Here is a 17,189-nt window from a genome sequence, read left to right on the forward strand (position 1 = left end):
GAGAAAATATCACCGGTTTTAGTGTCCTTGAACAGGCTCCCTTCGGATTTCAGAATATGATTCTAAATTGTGTTTGCTCACCTTTAAGACGTGTTTAAGCTTGAACGTGCTGGTTCGCTGCTAACTCCTTGTACACATGCCTATACAGAAAAACGCGTGGTGCGCCCTCTCAGACCCGGGCCTTCTTTCAGTTCCCAGGATGAAGCTCTGAAGTCTGAAAGCCTGGGGTTTATATCCTGTTGCTCCAAAACTGAAACAAACCTCCCGACTGTTTTTATCATCATTCTTTATCCTGGAGCCCATTCATGAATGTCAAGTCATCTACAAATTATATGTGCCCCAGCACCTTAACCCAACCTTTCTTCTCGAACGGAAGAAACAGTTCGGGCAGCACAGCGTACATTTCACTTCACCGATACAAGTTCCTTCTGTGATAAATACACAAACTCCCGTTTTTTTAAACCATTTCACACAGTACATATGGAAAGAAATTTCAGAGTGCAGGTAGTTACCATCTAAATCTCATTACCATAACTTGCAAAGCTTCAGGCGTACCAGGTAATGAAATGAAAATGATTATATTGATATTCCAGTCATTTCTCAGGCCTACTGCTGCTGAAAGTATTCATGACTAATTCCACTTACTTTCTGCAACTCTTGTAGAGTCCCCTGTAGACTACCAGCAACAGAAACTCTGTATCCGGCATTTAAAACAAAAACCAAAAGGGATATCTTTTGTCAAATAAGATTAAATCAATACATTTGACTTTTAAGTCAAATAAGGACAAGTTTTCAAAGCTCTTCTTGCAATTATTTGCCTTTTGTTTCACTGTTGCCTCTGTAAATGCACAACAAGTAAGATGCCATCCCAAGGAAGCAAAAGAATGCACAGCCTCAATATTTCACAGTGAGTGCACAGCGCAAACTAAAAGGAAGATCTAAGTAACTTTAGATATTTTTCTAAAAACAAATAAATCACTAGCCAGAAATCACATGCTGAAAACTTGAAAATCTCTGAGAAAGCAGAAAAAGGATAAGCAAAAAAAAAAGACACCCCCTGAAAAATCAATTTTATGCAACAGAGGACTCCTACAGTTTCCTACTAATAATACCGTCAGACAGCCTGTCAGACTGAAAGATAAACCATGTGATTTGATCAATTTGCTAGCCTTCCCCAAAATATAGACATCCTAAATTGTTACAATTTTACAACAGACAGGTTTACAAATGTTTAAAAACAAACAGGTTTAAGTTCTCCTTTATACCTGTGGCAATAACCCCCACTCAACACATGAATCTCTTGTTTTTGTTCACATGAGCTGTTTTGAGTGTTTTCTTTATATTGTCTGTTGCTGCACAACAAACTGCCGCCTGGGGGTTATAAAGACACTCTCTCCCAAAACAAAAACAAGTGCAAAAGGACTGCATGCACTGGCCAGGCGATGACTGCACATTGACACCAGGGACCATGTGATTGCTATTAAGAATAATAATCGCACATGACACCCTAATGCATGCTTGAGTCTTTTATTGGTTAGAGAATATGCTGTTGCTTTTTCATGAAACACGATTGTCTGGCCAGGTTGGGTGTGCTCTCCATTTTCTGGGTTCAGTTTCACTTCCTGGTGCTGTAGCACTTCTTCTCACCTCTTCACAGATCTGCCCTCTTGTTTTTACAAAGAGAACTGGGGCAGAGGGTCTCCTAGAGGACCAGAAGGTGGCTGAGATGTTCTTCTAGCATCAGTGTGACAGGCACAGAGGTAAGGTGAGACCCTCACAGTATACATGTACAGTAATCATACAGGGCGCTTCAAGTCTCATTGCATAGCCTCTGTTTCATACAGGCCACACCAAGCCAAATCACATCTCTTCTACCCAAAACTGTATGTTACTCCATTTTAAGCAACAAGTCTGTTTTCTCTTGGAGGAAAAATAAATTGGACTTTCTGTGAGGGAAACCTCCCCTACACAGAGGGACACAATGCTAAAAGACATCACAACAGGAAGTGTCTCAACATCTAGACAAGATAATGCCTGAAAGAAATGAAGCTGTCTGGTCCAGCCTTTAGCCCTCTGAATGGATAAATGCATCTCTATATGATGAGAAACCTGGCATTAATCGTTTTTACCAGAATTAAAAAAATGTGATCATTTCATAAAATTCTGTGACACTACTGTATGATAGTGTCAAAGTTGAATTTACACAAACTCCTTTATTAAACATTATTTCTTTTAAGGATCTCAGAGGATTGTAACTAAGTACATCTTAGACTCTGTTTACCCACTGCCTTAAATTTAGAAATCTAGATTTTATTTTTGTGAGGTTAAAATACATTCTTTTCAGTAGCTAAATACAGTTGCTATAAAAAGTATTAACTCTAGAGCAGTGCTTTCAGGTAACTTTGACTAGACAGTTTTCCTATTGTCATGGTTTAATTACTCCACAGAAGCATCCTTTAAAACATTTTGCAGTGACATTTACTGTGTGAAACTACATCAATTATATAAGATCCGCGGTAACCAAAGCATTTGGTTTGCAGCTCAACACATTACAGAGCTTTTAAATATGCAAATACACTTTACTCTTAGCATGACCTTGGAGATGGGCTGCTTGTTACAGTAATTATGAATATAGGATGTGCTAGGATCCATCCATTATGCATAAATTTCAATATTCATTCCCAAACAAATCCGATTAGCCGCTGGAGTCACAATGACAGGTGAGACAAGCCCACATGGGCCGACTTCTGCAAAGACTAGCATATGTCATGCATTTGCTTTCCAGCACTGATTTATATGAACCGGAGAGACACAATTAGTTGTTGTTACTGTCCAATCTGTTCTATGTGATGTAAAAAGCGGGAGTGTGTCAGAATGAAAACTTGGGCAATAAGCTCTGTGTACTTCTTTTTAGATGCAAGCATTTGGCAAGAGCAGACAGAAAGCCCAGCTGAAGCCCGTAGTTTCTTTTTAAAGATGCTTATTAACCTGTGAGAACAACTGGAAACTGACGGGAATAAAAAAAAGAAGCAGATGTGCACACCAGGATACTCCCATACAGTACACACGCTTGCAGTCCAGTCCATCAATGCCTACTTTTTGTCTGTTTGAACAGATACAATTCTGAAGTCATTTTTTTTTATCTTAACTCACATTGTGATTCATTCCCCCCCCCCTCACAATTCCAATAATGTTAAGTGCCAGATTATGGGATTATATTGTGTGCTAAAAACGAATGCTAACTTTTAAAATCTTCTAGGATTACTTCAGCACTACTGGTGCATCGACATCGCTCTGATATCTTTGTTATTTGGTGCGATAATTCAAAGAAATTGTTTGGAATAATTATATCCCATATTGTTTGCTTTTCTCTCTTTTAAAAAGCCACTTTACTAAAAATAAAATAATAAAATCGATTATACCAGCAAGTGCCAGGTTCTTGTACACCGTGTTTTTCATATTATAAATATATAGATGCAGACACAGGTATTGCCTATCTGGACCTCCATAAACACTAATTATTCATTTAGTCAAGTATTATTATACAATAAAACTTGATTAATAAAAGTGTCTTCTAAAGTTAATAAACACTCACATATCCCAATTTGTTTTTTAGATATATAATTTAAAACATTATAGATTTATTTCTACAGCTTTTCGAGGTTTTAACAACATTACAAAGAGTGGTCAAGTCTCATGTCTGAATATTAGTGAGCTTCTGCATGCTACCTTTGTCAGGAGTAGAAAGATTGCTGACAACAGGAGATATCATACTGCAAAGTTTGTCCACAAGCACAGAAATCACGTTCCGCCTTTTCACCTCTACTCCCAACAGGACACCATCAGCAGTTAAGATGGAGAGCACTGCTTCAGAACAGCAAGCACTCTGATTGACAGCATAGCACTAATGAGATCTGGTTTATTAAAAGTGCTTTTCTTTCTGTCCTTTTTTATTTAAACTGACAGCATGAAAGCCTAAAGACTTGTCTGTCAACACAAAACCCACATCTCAAATACAAAGAAGGGGAATCCTGCCCAACCCTCCAATTAACAAGACCACATTCTTATAAAAAGGATAATTTTGTCTCCCCTCTAGTTCTATAATTCATCCTACACAATTGTTTTATCTTAAACAGTGGCAGGCAGACCCATAATCTTGCTACAATAGGCGTTGGAGGTAAATACTGATGGCAGACAAAGAAAAATGCTGATAAGGGATCTACAAATAACAAAAAAGAAAAATAAACATTGTGACAGGCCATTTCAAACCTATTTAAGAACTGACATTGAAATCTCCCTTTCATTTAATCAAAAAGTGTTTTGCATCTTTAAGTAGCTTGCAATAAAAATAACATATGAAAAACACACCCCCAAAGCGTGTTTAAGTTTGTTTTTTACCTTTCCTGACTCCCAGATGCTGCAAAAATAGTTTTTGTACATTGATGTGGGAGATTCTTCCTCAGGAATGTGGAGTTTTGGGGGCTATGAACAGCAAAACTAGGCTTGAATAAAGTTCATTCAGAATAGTTGAAGCTTCAAAGAGGTACAAATTCTCAGTTTTGATTTCAGAAGTAAAACTGTGTGTCTTCTTTTTAATATTCAATACATTGCAATTATTGTTCACCATCAAAGCATGCGAAACAGACTCTTCGGTCCAATCAGCTGCTAGCTGTAACAGATGGCACAAGTGTTCTCGCATGTCTTATGTTCTTACATGGTTTACCTTATTGGAAACACAGCAGTTATGACATTTTTTTTCTCCCCCTCATATGGGACTAAATGCCATCTTAATACAAGGTGTTGACATTTTTTAATATTTCACTAACACCCAGGAAAAATGTGGCTGTTTTCTGGGAGAAATACTCTCATACAAACAAGAACACTGGTTGGGGACAGTAATTATTACCAAATGGACAATTATTACAATTACCAAAGTGAACAATTCAGTTGGTTTTGATTCTTCCTCAAATGAGATCATGGTCCATGATAAAAGAAGCCAAATCTGGCAAAGCTCAAGTTAATTTCCTTGACATGAGCAGGACTCCAATGCACACAGGTCACTTTCACTGTTTCATGCCGACCCTGAGCTGTGCCACTTCGTTAAGAACTAGGACACGTGCATACCGAAGACACAGACACCAACCACAATTCTTTTCTGATGGTGTGCCCTAGTAATATACTAATCTTCACATCAAGGACCAAATAGACTTTTGGATATATCCATCCATTCTCTAATGTTTAATCCAATAAATAAACTCCACTCTGATAACACCCCAGTACCTGAACCCAGGGCCGCAGCAGAGCGAGGCAGCAATGCTAACTGGTGCACGATCATGCCACCACAAGTACAAAACATGCAGATTCAATTTCTTTTGAGTGGATACATATTATTTAGATGGATCCCAAGAACCCTTTAAAAAAGAAGCAAGACAGTACCACTCACTAATAATGTGCCACCACTCATCTCCCTTTACATGCACAATTGCTGAAAGTATAATGTGTCAGCAACCTAATGGCGAAAATGCACCCCAGGAGAATCCTAATTTTATTTCGCAGACGACAAAGGATTTGCACAACAAATCTTTCATTCTCAAACCCATGTGATTAGATAAGTTTGACTTGACGATCTACAGCATGTACAGTAATGTGCACATCTGCCTGTATCGCTTTTCAATACTTCTCTTTCCTGGTATTAACACCCAAGAAACAGTTGCTAAAAAAAAGGAATTAAATGGAAAAAAAGCTCTTAAGAGAATGGAAAAGAATAGCAGCTTCACAGTTAACAGCAAGCAGAATATGGGTCTTTTTATTAATCTGGTTCTAGCAAAGGGCTTCAAGTATGATTCAGACTGAATAACACTAAGGCTGCAGTTTTATGTTTTCATCATTTGTTGCCTTATCCCTATCTGCCATAAAGGGATTAAGACGTGATTTTTCCCCTGCAGTGTAGAGAATTCTTCGTTAACACGTCTCTTTAATAATCTTGGCGACACCGACACATTACTGGGCTCAAGTGCCCTTTATAACACAGCAGCTTTTTTAGAACGTCACCAAAAATGAAGGATGCATCGTTTTGGTTCCTTTGGAAATTCAACATTCATTCTTTAAAGAAAGAAAAGCTCGAACAGGCTTTTATCACCTTAATAAATTATTTAGCAGCACGTGGGGGTTAATGTCGAGTTAACAAAACAACCCTTCAGTGTGACGGAGTAAGGGGTACTGGAATATGGGAAAGGGGGTCCTTGCTCCCTCACACCTCAAGAAGGCTCCACAGTCGAAATACTGCATTTTTCCCCTCTGTTTGTCCCTTTGCAGCTCACACACTGAAGTAGGTCCCCCACTCACAACTCATTACATTCAAGGCAAGACTTTGGGAACATTAACAACAATAAATCATTATTACTATTATTAAAGCTGCTTCAACAAGGTAATGAATTATGTGTAATGACAGTACAGCATCTCTCTACCTTCTGTTCATGTCAAGAATCCTGTTTCTTAAGACCTGGGACTGAAAGCAAAGGTTTCAAATGCTATTCTTTTCAGTAGCTTTCACATTATCTTAAATAAGAATTACCCCCCTGTTTATGTGAAGAAGCAGCAATGATCTATGAACCTATGAAGAGGAATAACTTTTACACTGCAAAAACAAATTCATTCATTCATTCATATGATTCATATGAGCAGTGACTGAAGAACAAAGACAATGTAAGAGTGAATTCAAACACAACTGCTCACTAACCAAAGCTCATCACAACAATTCCCACAACATCTGTATTAATGAAAAGGGAAAACGGAGCCACAAAAAACAGGAGAAGGTCTGGGTGTAGACCAAGGAAACTGAAGTCCCAGATAATACTGAGACAGCACGAACCCATTTTAATCAATAACACTTAAGAAGAAATAAATACACAAATGCTATCCTAAAAAAGGAGAGGGCCTCAAGCTTGCACAATGGGTGAGCACTTTGTATATACACTTGTGATGCTTTTTTCTCTTGTGTATTAATGCAAGTTTTACCACAAATGCATTAAAGGGGAAGCAATGTTGCGCAGAAAAATTATAACAATCAAGAAGTATGTTCAACGTCAACAGTCTCCAGTGTTATAAAAATTAAGCTATTGTCAACAGAAAATGTATGTTTACTTAGGTTTGCATGTGTCAACATCTTAAAAATGAGTCTTTTTTTTTTTAAAAAAGCTGGTTTTCAATGTTTATATGTTATATGGTTTTTGTTAGTCTTTTTTTTCCCCAAATGAAAAGCACTCTACTAGCACTCAGCCACTGGAAATAGTCATCTTGACCCAGGCTCTTCAGACTGTTGCTGGGATACAGAGATGGGAATATGAGAGGGAAGATTGTTGCACACAGCTGTGTTTCACTGATTACAGCAGGATGTCATGTTACTGGTCAATGGCTATCCAAGTAGAAATATTTCCTGTTTCTTTGCAGCATTTTCCAATTACCTTAATTGTCACTATGGTGTAGTGTCCACCCTAGATAAGCTTTTCCAATGACCTGTATATAGCCACTTTTGATGTTCAAAAGAAAAATGATTATAATAATTCTTGGCTAAAGGAACACACAGGAACTAATATCTTTTAATAAAGTTTTTTTATTATCCAGTTTAACCAATGTGTTCTTAAACTGGAGTCGGACACCAGACAATATTCTATCCAAACCCGGCAAGAAGCACTGCATGGGAATTCGTCTACAGTTACTTGAGCGATACATAATATAAATATAACATATAAAATGCACGGAATAAATTAGAAGAGAGCAATACACATCTTTATCTTTGAAGCTTTCACACGGTTGTTCAATGCTGTGATTGTAATAATTTATTAGTTTACAAATTGTATTTAATTCTCGCCCCTTTAAATATATTGTGTGAATCAAGGAGGAAAGTTCTGATCTTAATGCCAGTGGGTTATGGGGTGGGTGAATATTACTGCCTTGGTACATCTGTTTCTCCATGGTTCCACGGATCTGGGTCTGTGGCTGGAAGGTTGCCGGCTCAAATCCCCCAGCGGGCAGAGGAATCCTACTCCGTTGGGCCCCTGAGCAAGGCCCTTAACCCCCACTGCTCCAGGGCTGCTGTACAATGGCTGACCCTGCGCTCTGACCCCAAGCTTCTCTCCCTGTCTGTGTGTCTCATGGAGCGCGAGCTGAGGTATACGAAAATATTAATTCCAAGAAATGGTACAGGGCTAATAAAGTGATCTTATCTTATCCATTTTCAAAGCTCATAACACTGCACAGCTCCTGCACAACATTTCTGTAGTAACAAATAATCAAAATATGTACCAAACAACAGCAATCCTTTTCTTTTCCAATAACCTGAGCACCAGGAGGAAACCCATGCAAACACAGAGAGAACATCTGAACTCCATGCAGACAGCACTCCAGATCTCGAACCCAGGTTCCAAATGTTGTGAGACAGAAATGGTAACTACTAGGCCACCCTGTCACCCTATATATATATATTTAATCAAAATTCAAAATCCTGACGGGTGGGAAGCTAGTGATGTTCCTCGTATTACCACATATTATGTAATATCATCACTTCATACAAGTCTGACCTCGTGAGTATGGACTCAAGATGTATCCCCAAGAACAGCAAATAATAAAGACAGAGCAGCAGACTCAGCGTGTAACTTTCTGAATTGAGCACATTCTTCCCTCTCCTTTTCATTCTCTCACTTTTACTTCTGACCTGAAGTCATCCCTTCCAACCATGACTACAAAGACCATCCACAGAAGAGCAAAAAACTGTCAGACAACATAATGGCAACTTCAATGAGTGGTGATTGGTTTTGCAGTATTAAGAGATGTACTGCAAAAGCAGCTGCCAAATAACCAGAACCATAAAACCAGCCACAACTGCAGCACAAAACTCCAGCAGTTAAGAAAGATGTAGCTCTGTTTGCCATAACTGTAATTTCACGTTCTGCTCCAAACTTAATGGTTTTACCAAATGAGACAAAGAAATATACTGAAATAAATGAGAGTCTGATGCATTAGTGATTGCAATTACCATAAGCACCTATTTCAGTCTTTAGCAGTTTGCCAGTCAGGCTACAACAGTGTCACGACTTTTCCAGCTAAGCTACAGGGTAATTGGATTGTTTTCATCTCAGCATGCTCCCTGCTGAACCACAATAAGAATGAGAAAGAATGCTTTAAACTTCTGCAGGTTTGGAAAAGATATACTTTTTCAAACCGCACACATCAAACAGCGTAAAATGAATATTCTTGCCTTATGGAATGAAAAAGCTTAATACATTCAGAGCTCTCTATAAGATTCAAGAGCCCGTGTTAAAAACACCATCTTCACAGGAACTTCCTGTCAAAGAAAATTATCCCTATCAATAAAAAGACTACACAGTGTCTTTTGTTTCTGCTTTCAGCTTCATGGTCTGTACTTCAGTACTCACTGTACACAGAACAAAAGCCTACTGTACAGAACAGTAAAGCAGTCTATAAGTCATGGCATTTTTCGGAACTACATCATCCATTCTAGCATGAAAGGATGTCTTTGTTAATGAATACAAAAAGATGCAATTGTTACTCAGGGCATGCCGGGTTTAGATTGAAGACAGGTAAAAAAAAAATCCATAAAATGATTAGGGCAGAGTGTTCACTGCAAATCGTAACCAACACAACACGTGTTCCAAAATTCGAAAACTGACACTGTGAGAAAAGAAGAAAGTGTAAGGCAAACTGGGGAGCATCTCGTCTGATGCCGTTTGTATTGTCTGAGTCATCATCGTTCTGGAATTCCTACTTAATCTGATATGCACTGACAAAAGAGGCTTTTTAACTGATGCCTTTCAATAGAGACTTTGATGACTCCTGCGCCTGAGACATCCAATTGCATATCTATAAATGATCCAAAACCATGCACCAGAATGTACTATTCTGAAAATAACATGGGATATGTAGACACGCTTGGCCACTAACAGTTAATATAGTTTTAGATGTTACAGTATGTTCCTGCATAGAGAGGCCAAAAGCCCATTATAAGAAATCAACAGTATGTATTGTCATGTTGAAAAGATAATGCATGAATGCACAATGACTGAATCTGATAAGCAGTGGCGGGCAATCTCTCCAAGACATCAGTATAAGCAGAACTGTACTCATTACTGAAAAATTAATTTAGCAGTTGGAATAGACAGCTTTCTAAAGCCTACCTAACAGCAATTTAGCCAATTGTCTGGACATGATCAGACCTAACCTTCAACTGGAAGACCTCGCTGACAGCGTACAGGAAGAACAGACTGCCTGCATACAGCCAGCAATTGAAAAGTGTCTTTTAATCCTTCTCTGTGATAAACTGAAAGGGTGGCGGACAATTAATCTAAATCAAAGGGCTGCAAATTGTAGGAGAACTGAGGCTCGGCAGTACAAATAAGATCTAGGAAGCGGGATAGATTATCTTCTTTTGCAAAACAAAATTACAGTTTTTTTCCCTCATTTAGGACCGCTTGAATTATTCACAAGCTCTTGCAAAAAAAAAGAAAACGAACCAATTTCATAATGAAAAAAAAACTTTAAGGAGAGGAAATCGGTGGCTGGAAATTTCTCACATTTGTTCTCATGCCGGTACTTTAAAATACAGTACATGGAAAAAAATAGAAGGATTGGCATATTATATATTTTGCTCCTTTGCATTTTACTGTTCAAATTCTATTATTTTTTGGAGAAGACAACCTTAAAATGAATGTTGAGAACTAGAAACAAATGACCAACTGGCTAACAGACGGGTTTTTTGACATAATGAAAAATGACAATGCTTATAATGCCTTCAGTTGGGTAAAATGAAATAAATTCTAGATTGAGTTATAGAATTTCATCATGTTTGTCATGTATATTAAAAAAGGGAACACAAACCAGAACATATCTTATGTATACCGATCACAGCTACAATAATCTCAGGGAACTAAGCACACTGCAGCTCCAGCAAAAGAGAAGTACCGTTTAAAAAAAGACAAATTTAATCAATTTTAAAGCCTACTATGAAGTATGACCTAAACTGTTCTACACTGCCTTAACAGTCTGGGCACTTCTCATTGTTCACCTTTCATTCAATATAATCTGTACAGAAAAGCAAGTTATTCAAAATGTATGCTGTGATGCCTGAGCACATATGCTGAAACAGTGCTGAGGAAGGATATGAGCCGTTTACCTTTCTTGATGCATGGATATCAAAGAATGGCTTGTTCCTGACACTGAAAGGTTCCTTCGTTTTGTCAATTTGTCCATTCTTCATTTTCTCCAGCCTCGGGGATATTATTTCCTTTTCTATACAAAGCAGCCGGATGTTAAAATCACATTGACCCACTGGCTGCCCCTGAAAACGAGAAAAAAATTGAATATTACTTGGTTTCTCCTTGGAATAATACTTTCAACCTAAAAAAAGACCAAAAATCTGATTATTTTTCCTGCTTGTTCTGTAAAGCCCATTTACACATCATTACCCCTTAATTCTTAAAATAGTCAATATTGTACAATATTCTATTAGTGTCTATTAGTGGAGAGGAGTATTAGTTGCAAAAATATTAACTAAGTTTCTTAATATGTCACATTTGTACAATAATAAGAAAGTTGGATTTGATCAACCACTGACCTGTTATGTAAAGTCTTTTACTACATCAATACATTTTAACTTTTGGTGAAAATGTGCATAAAATGAGTGAGAAACAAAGTGATGGCGAAGCTTACTCATTTAAAGGTACTCCTGTATCCACTGCGTAGCCTGAACTGCCAGATATGACAGCACTAACTTTATTGATTTGCATCTCATCTTCACTAGTTTAAGTTCTGCCTCCTGTTTTAAACTGACAGATCATTGAGATTAAAACAATCCGATTCATAAATGTCTTTAAAGGCATCAGTCACTGTGTTTTACAACATCCTCTGCTGTGGTTTCTGTTTGGGCCACAGTGCCATGTTGATTAGTTTTAAGCAGACTTCTCTGTATAGCGTTCTCGATCCATTTGCTTAATTCCAAGCCAACCCAAACTTCAATAAAGAATGAAACAATTCTAGCCTGCAATAATTGCTTACTTTTTCAAATGCAGACATGCGCAGGCACTGTATTTTAATTTCTCGACAGAGCACTGACTCAATAAATACAAAGAAGTCTTCTGAGACAGTCCTCCTGAGCAAAATTCATCGCTATAAATATAGAATCAGCTAGGGACCCACGGATGAGTCACAAACGCTGTAAAATCCTTCCAAGCGCGCAGTCACTTAACTTGAGGCAGGCAGGTTTTATCACCTGCTGAAAAGTCTACTCTCGTGTTTGTGGGGCCAACATTATCTTGGGTGGGACACGTAGTATTGGAAGAATACTTCACATAGTGATGACTCCCACTAAGACAAGTCCTGAGCAAAGGATAAAAATCCTCCGCAAATACGCAGCGCACTCCAGATTTCTTCATACCCTGCATGAAAAATCATTATCTAACAGAAAGATTTACGGACTGGAAGTGCCCTTTTTACAAAACGTAAAAATGATATAATGTAATCAGAAAAGCACTGCCGGAGAAAATATGTTTTTTCAGAAATAACTGAATTTACATTCATTCACAGCTCTAAGTGTTCCTTTAAATAAAATCCAGCAGAAACAGATCTGCAGTGACATTAACAATTGCTCTCTGGAAGTGCAATGCAACCAAATAAGAGTTTTGTCTTGTTTCCCTGGGTTCTAAAAGGAGGTAACACACTGAAGACACTCAACTGTATCATGCATCATTAGACTTAAGGTCAGAGAACTCTCTAAAGGCTGCAGGTAAATGCTCATTAACCTTCACAAGTTGGGAAGCGGCTTCAAAAGAATCCACAATAAGTTCAAACTTCTATTTTCCACCGTATTGTCTATGATTAAGACACCTAAGGCTAATGCTGTCTGCCCCACAAGGAAGAGGAAGCCAGTGCATCTCCCCATGCCGGACTGTGACACAAGTTGTTTGGGAGACAACTGTGAACCCAAAGGCACAGTTGTCTCAGTTGTCTCTTCCCTGACCTAACGGAACATCCTACACTGGCAAGCTGAAAGAACTGAACCTTTCTAGTCTGGAAGAGAGAAGACTACAAAGAGACCTGATACAACCATTCAAACTCTGCACAGGTAAAGCACTGACACCGTCACGTACCAGGTCATTGAGGCTTAATATCCGGTTCCTCTGCCAGGAGAGTCAAGCTTTGCAGAAAATGGACATTCCAGCACGACAACAATCCAAAACGTACTTCAGAATCACTAAAGGCAAGGTTAACTGCACACAAATAAATGTTCTCAAATCGCCATCTCCATCTGCAGATCTCCATCCAATCAAAAACTTGTTATTCAAACTCGAGAAGACTGTTCACAAATGGAGACTGAAGGGTCTCAGGACTTAGAGCATTTGTGCATCGAAGAGTGGTCAAAGTCCCCCTCAGAGGTGCCTACAGGAGGAATCTTGTATAATTCATGCCAGAGGAAAATGTCAAAACTGCCAACGACAGAGGTGTGAATAAATGTGACCCCTGTGTTTCCTGGACTTCATGACAAATATGATTTTCCTCGGTGAATGCCATTCAGATTATAGCATAACATTTTGGAATACTTTTTGAAGCAGTGATAAAATGTGTTGATGTGATGTGATTTGTACAGATTCCATTGGGGATATGAATAAATCTGGAGGGCACTGTATATATTAATCTAAATTAGTAGCTTGTGTGCAAAAATGAATCGTTACCTAGACTTTCTTATATTTAGATGATATATACAATCCAATAGAAAGTGCCTCTCGTGTCTCAAGGCCTATAGAAGAATAGTTACGGTTGTAGAGTTTTAAGTGTGTTGAACACTATGAGCTACTCCTGAGAAAAGAGCTGCTCCTATCAAGAGATTGCCCCTTAGCTTCACGTTTCACTCTGTGCAAGACTGTAAAAAAGACCAGTGAACTGGAGCCGATACTAAACATTGTAGAGGAAGAAAACCCCAAATATCCAAGGGCAAAGCAAATTTCCTGAGAGCGACGGGTCTGCGTGAGAGGCAGCGGACCAGCGGAGAGCGTGTGACGAGCCCCGCTGCACACACAGGAGCGACGCGCTTCTTCCAGAGCAGCGCGGTGCTCTCGGGGAGCGTGGAGCTCGGAAACCTCTGCCTCGGGCCTTTTCCCTTCCTTTCCGAGCCAGCTGCAAGCCCACGGGAGCCACAGCTCTGAATATCTGCACTCCTGCCTTGTGTGGTTCCTTCTCGGGAGCCAGCGATCGCGCCACATGCAGTTCTGCTGTACCATCACCCCCTACACGAACACAGGTCTCGAAAGCACTCTCACACTGTAGCTTGCTGGTATGATTTCTTCAAGCAACAGCTCCCCTTTGACTCTAAAGCTGGCAATATAAAAAGGCATTTATATTATATACCAATATTTTCATATATATACTATTTCTGTGCCTCTATGCACAGTGTGCTTTAAGAGCTTGGGATGAGCTCCGTATTGTTGCAGTTTACCAGGTTTCTGATATTGGATTCAGATACAGCATTTATTGCCTATCTCATGTTTTTTTTCTGATTTCACATCTCTCTCGGTCTTCTTTCTTTTGACAATGTTAATGGCCACTCTACTCCACTTAGAGCGAGTCACCCTTCTGGAAAGGCGTCTCAGTCTGCTTGCCACAGCACAGAGAGGGCAGGGGGTGGTGAGGTGAAGCAGCAGAGCTTCATTGCCCACTGGTGAAATAATTTGCTTCCCTGAAACATTTCTCCAAAACGCTGCTTTCATTTAGGATGGAAAAACACTCAGGGTATCACAAGGGGCTCAGATGAAAAGACATGAAAACCCAGCTCGTTTAAAATCACAGGAAAGGAGGGGGACACACCCATGTACCACTTACTGGGCGCTCAAACGTTTGTATTTGTACTGCAAGAAACGGCAATCCACACGCTTAATTACATGTTGAATTTCACACATGATGTACTCACAGACACAGAATGTAATTCAATTACCTAAACCATTTTTGCTTGTGTTTGTGCTTAGCGGTACTAAATAAGTTGAGTGCCCCTCATTCAGAATAAATAACCTACAAAATAACCTGGCAATTAGTTAACTAATGCAGATGGATGGCTTTAATCCTATAATTAAGCCTCTATTAATACTGCTCTTTCAGACATGTTTTAAATTGATGGCAAACAATTGCCATGGCAACAGTGAACAAATACAACTATCATGCACTCGCTCAATACGTGTGGATGTATCTGCAGCATTATTTTCGTTTTGAAATGCAGCATAAAGCCTGTTAGATGCCCTGAAAGCACTGAAGCATTTCTCCTGCTTTTTACCAAAACGGAAGCCTGCTTTGTAAAATGTACCTACTGTATAGTAACATTTTCCTTAAATCTACGCCCTCATTTGGTTCAAAACAGAGCGTGTTTCTTTTCCTGTCCCTCTGAGGGGATTGCCACTCTCGAAAGTGAGAAATAAACCTCATCTTCAGCCCACAGAGGCGACGCTGACCTCCAAGCTGAGAGGCTGTAACACCATATTTGTGAAGTCCAACTGAATCAATCCCACAATATTTTTCTTCTGAAACCACACGGCATCAAACAACCAGGGCCAGGACCTTCTACATACGGAACTGCAAAATCACACACGACACAATCTACAGCTATGGTTTAAAGGTGGATAAAAATAAAATACACTATGCCAACAATCAGTGCCACATGTCCATAAATTTACTATATCTCTCATTTCATTGATAGCTCTGAAAGTATAGAATGAAGCACTGTCGATCTACTATTTCTTAACACACTGGCTTCCGTTTGAATGCCGCCTAACATATTCTTAGATTTCTATTACCTCGGTACAATATCTTACAAAATTAAATGTAATCCGATTCTCCCTCCCCAAGTACTGGTGACAATTTCAAAAGTGGCCGCAGCAAGGCATCTGCTTTGACTGGAAAGGAATACGCTTCTGTGCGATCTGCCTGGTTTATATTTAACGCATGAAGAGGAGCGAAACTGTGCGTCAACCCATTTAAAAATGCATGGCCATGTGAGTCACAGTGGCATTAGAAGATAGCAGAACTGCTTCTGTTACTCTGGTCAAGGAGCAAAGGAGAGGTATAATGACTTCGCTATTTACGAGCTCCCGGGACGTCTGTGAAAATTGAATTTAAGCAAATCTGACTTTCACAAGACAGGCAAGAAACAAGAATTCAACAGTGACAAAATGCGTTTCTCACAGCAGTGAAGGAACAATTAGCTCGGTCTGCCCGACTCCTGCTTCAGACATGAGGAGTATTCCAACTCCCGCATCACTTAGGAAAATATGCGGTGTGTCAATTTGTTTAATTAATCAAATCACTAAACCATAGCATTTTAATCTTAGCCAGAGAAATACAAATTGATTCAATATGATTTTGTGGTAATTTTTCTACAAGCACAAGATAAAAAAAAAGCACAGAAAAAAAAAGACCCTTTCCAAATGTACACACTTAATAACAATAAGTAATAACCTGACATACCAGATGACTAGATCTGTCTTGCATACTAGTTCTAGGAAGATCTTGATTCTTTCTGCTGCACAATAGTTCAGTATATTAGCAATATCAACCTTGCAATTAATGAACTTCTTAATGTAATCCAGAAGCCAGAAAAATAACGTATTTAACGTCTAAGATAAATAACACCTTCATCTGACATTTTCTATATACTTTCTGGCTAATATTCTGTCCCTTTTCCATCATGAGTGACTGAAAAAACAACTACTGAAAGCCTTGTTTAGAAACTCATTGCACACAGACAATGTCTTCCTCAGGAGTTTCTTCAGAGTTACAGTATGCTTTCCTTGGTATGAATAAAGCAATTGGATCATAAAAAGTGTGTATAACAGGTTTAAACCAACTAATCCACCTTTTCAGCACACCATCTTTTTTCTTCACGTCTCTTCTTTGACATGCAAATTAAAACTGGCAGCAGTGTCTGCAACTGTGTCTGTGGTCGAGCAGGCTCTATTCTTTGATAATTATCAGAACATACATTTAATTTATGCAACAGCCAAGGTGGAAAAATATTGGATTAGGGCTGTTTTGGCCTTTTACGCTTTTAGTTTTGATCATTTGTTTTATCACAACAGGCTGTGTGAAATGACTGGTCAAGAACACTGGGGAAAAAAGAGCATTCCTCTGTGTTATTA

At 38.9% G+C, this 17,189-nt stretch overlaps 1 protein-coding gene across 1 annotated transcript in view; it reads right to left on the reverse strand.

The window, feature by feature from the left end:
• Positions 1–17,189, reverse strand: part of rngtt (RNA guanylyltransferase and 5'-phosphatase) — a 169,105-nt gene that overhangs the window by 71,755 nt on the left and 80,161 nt on the right. The window contains exon 11 of the mRNA XM_088626745.1: positions 11,189–11,353. Coding sequence (XP_088482871.1) covers positions 11,189–11,353 — 165 coding nt within the window. The remainder of the gene's footprint in view (positions 1–11,188; positions 11,354–17,189) is intronic.

The sequence above is a fragment of the Lepisosteus platostomus genome, chromosome 3 (assembly GCF_059453375.1).
Source record: "Lepisosteus platostomus isolate fLepPlt1 chromosome 3, fLepPlt1.hap1, whole genome shotgun sequence".
NCBI classification, from domain to species: domain Eukaryota; kingdom Metazoa; phylum Chordata; class Actinopteri; order Semionotiformes; family Lepisosteidae; genus Lepisosteus; species Lepisosteus platostomus.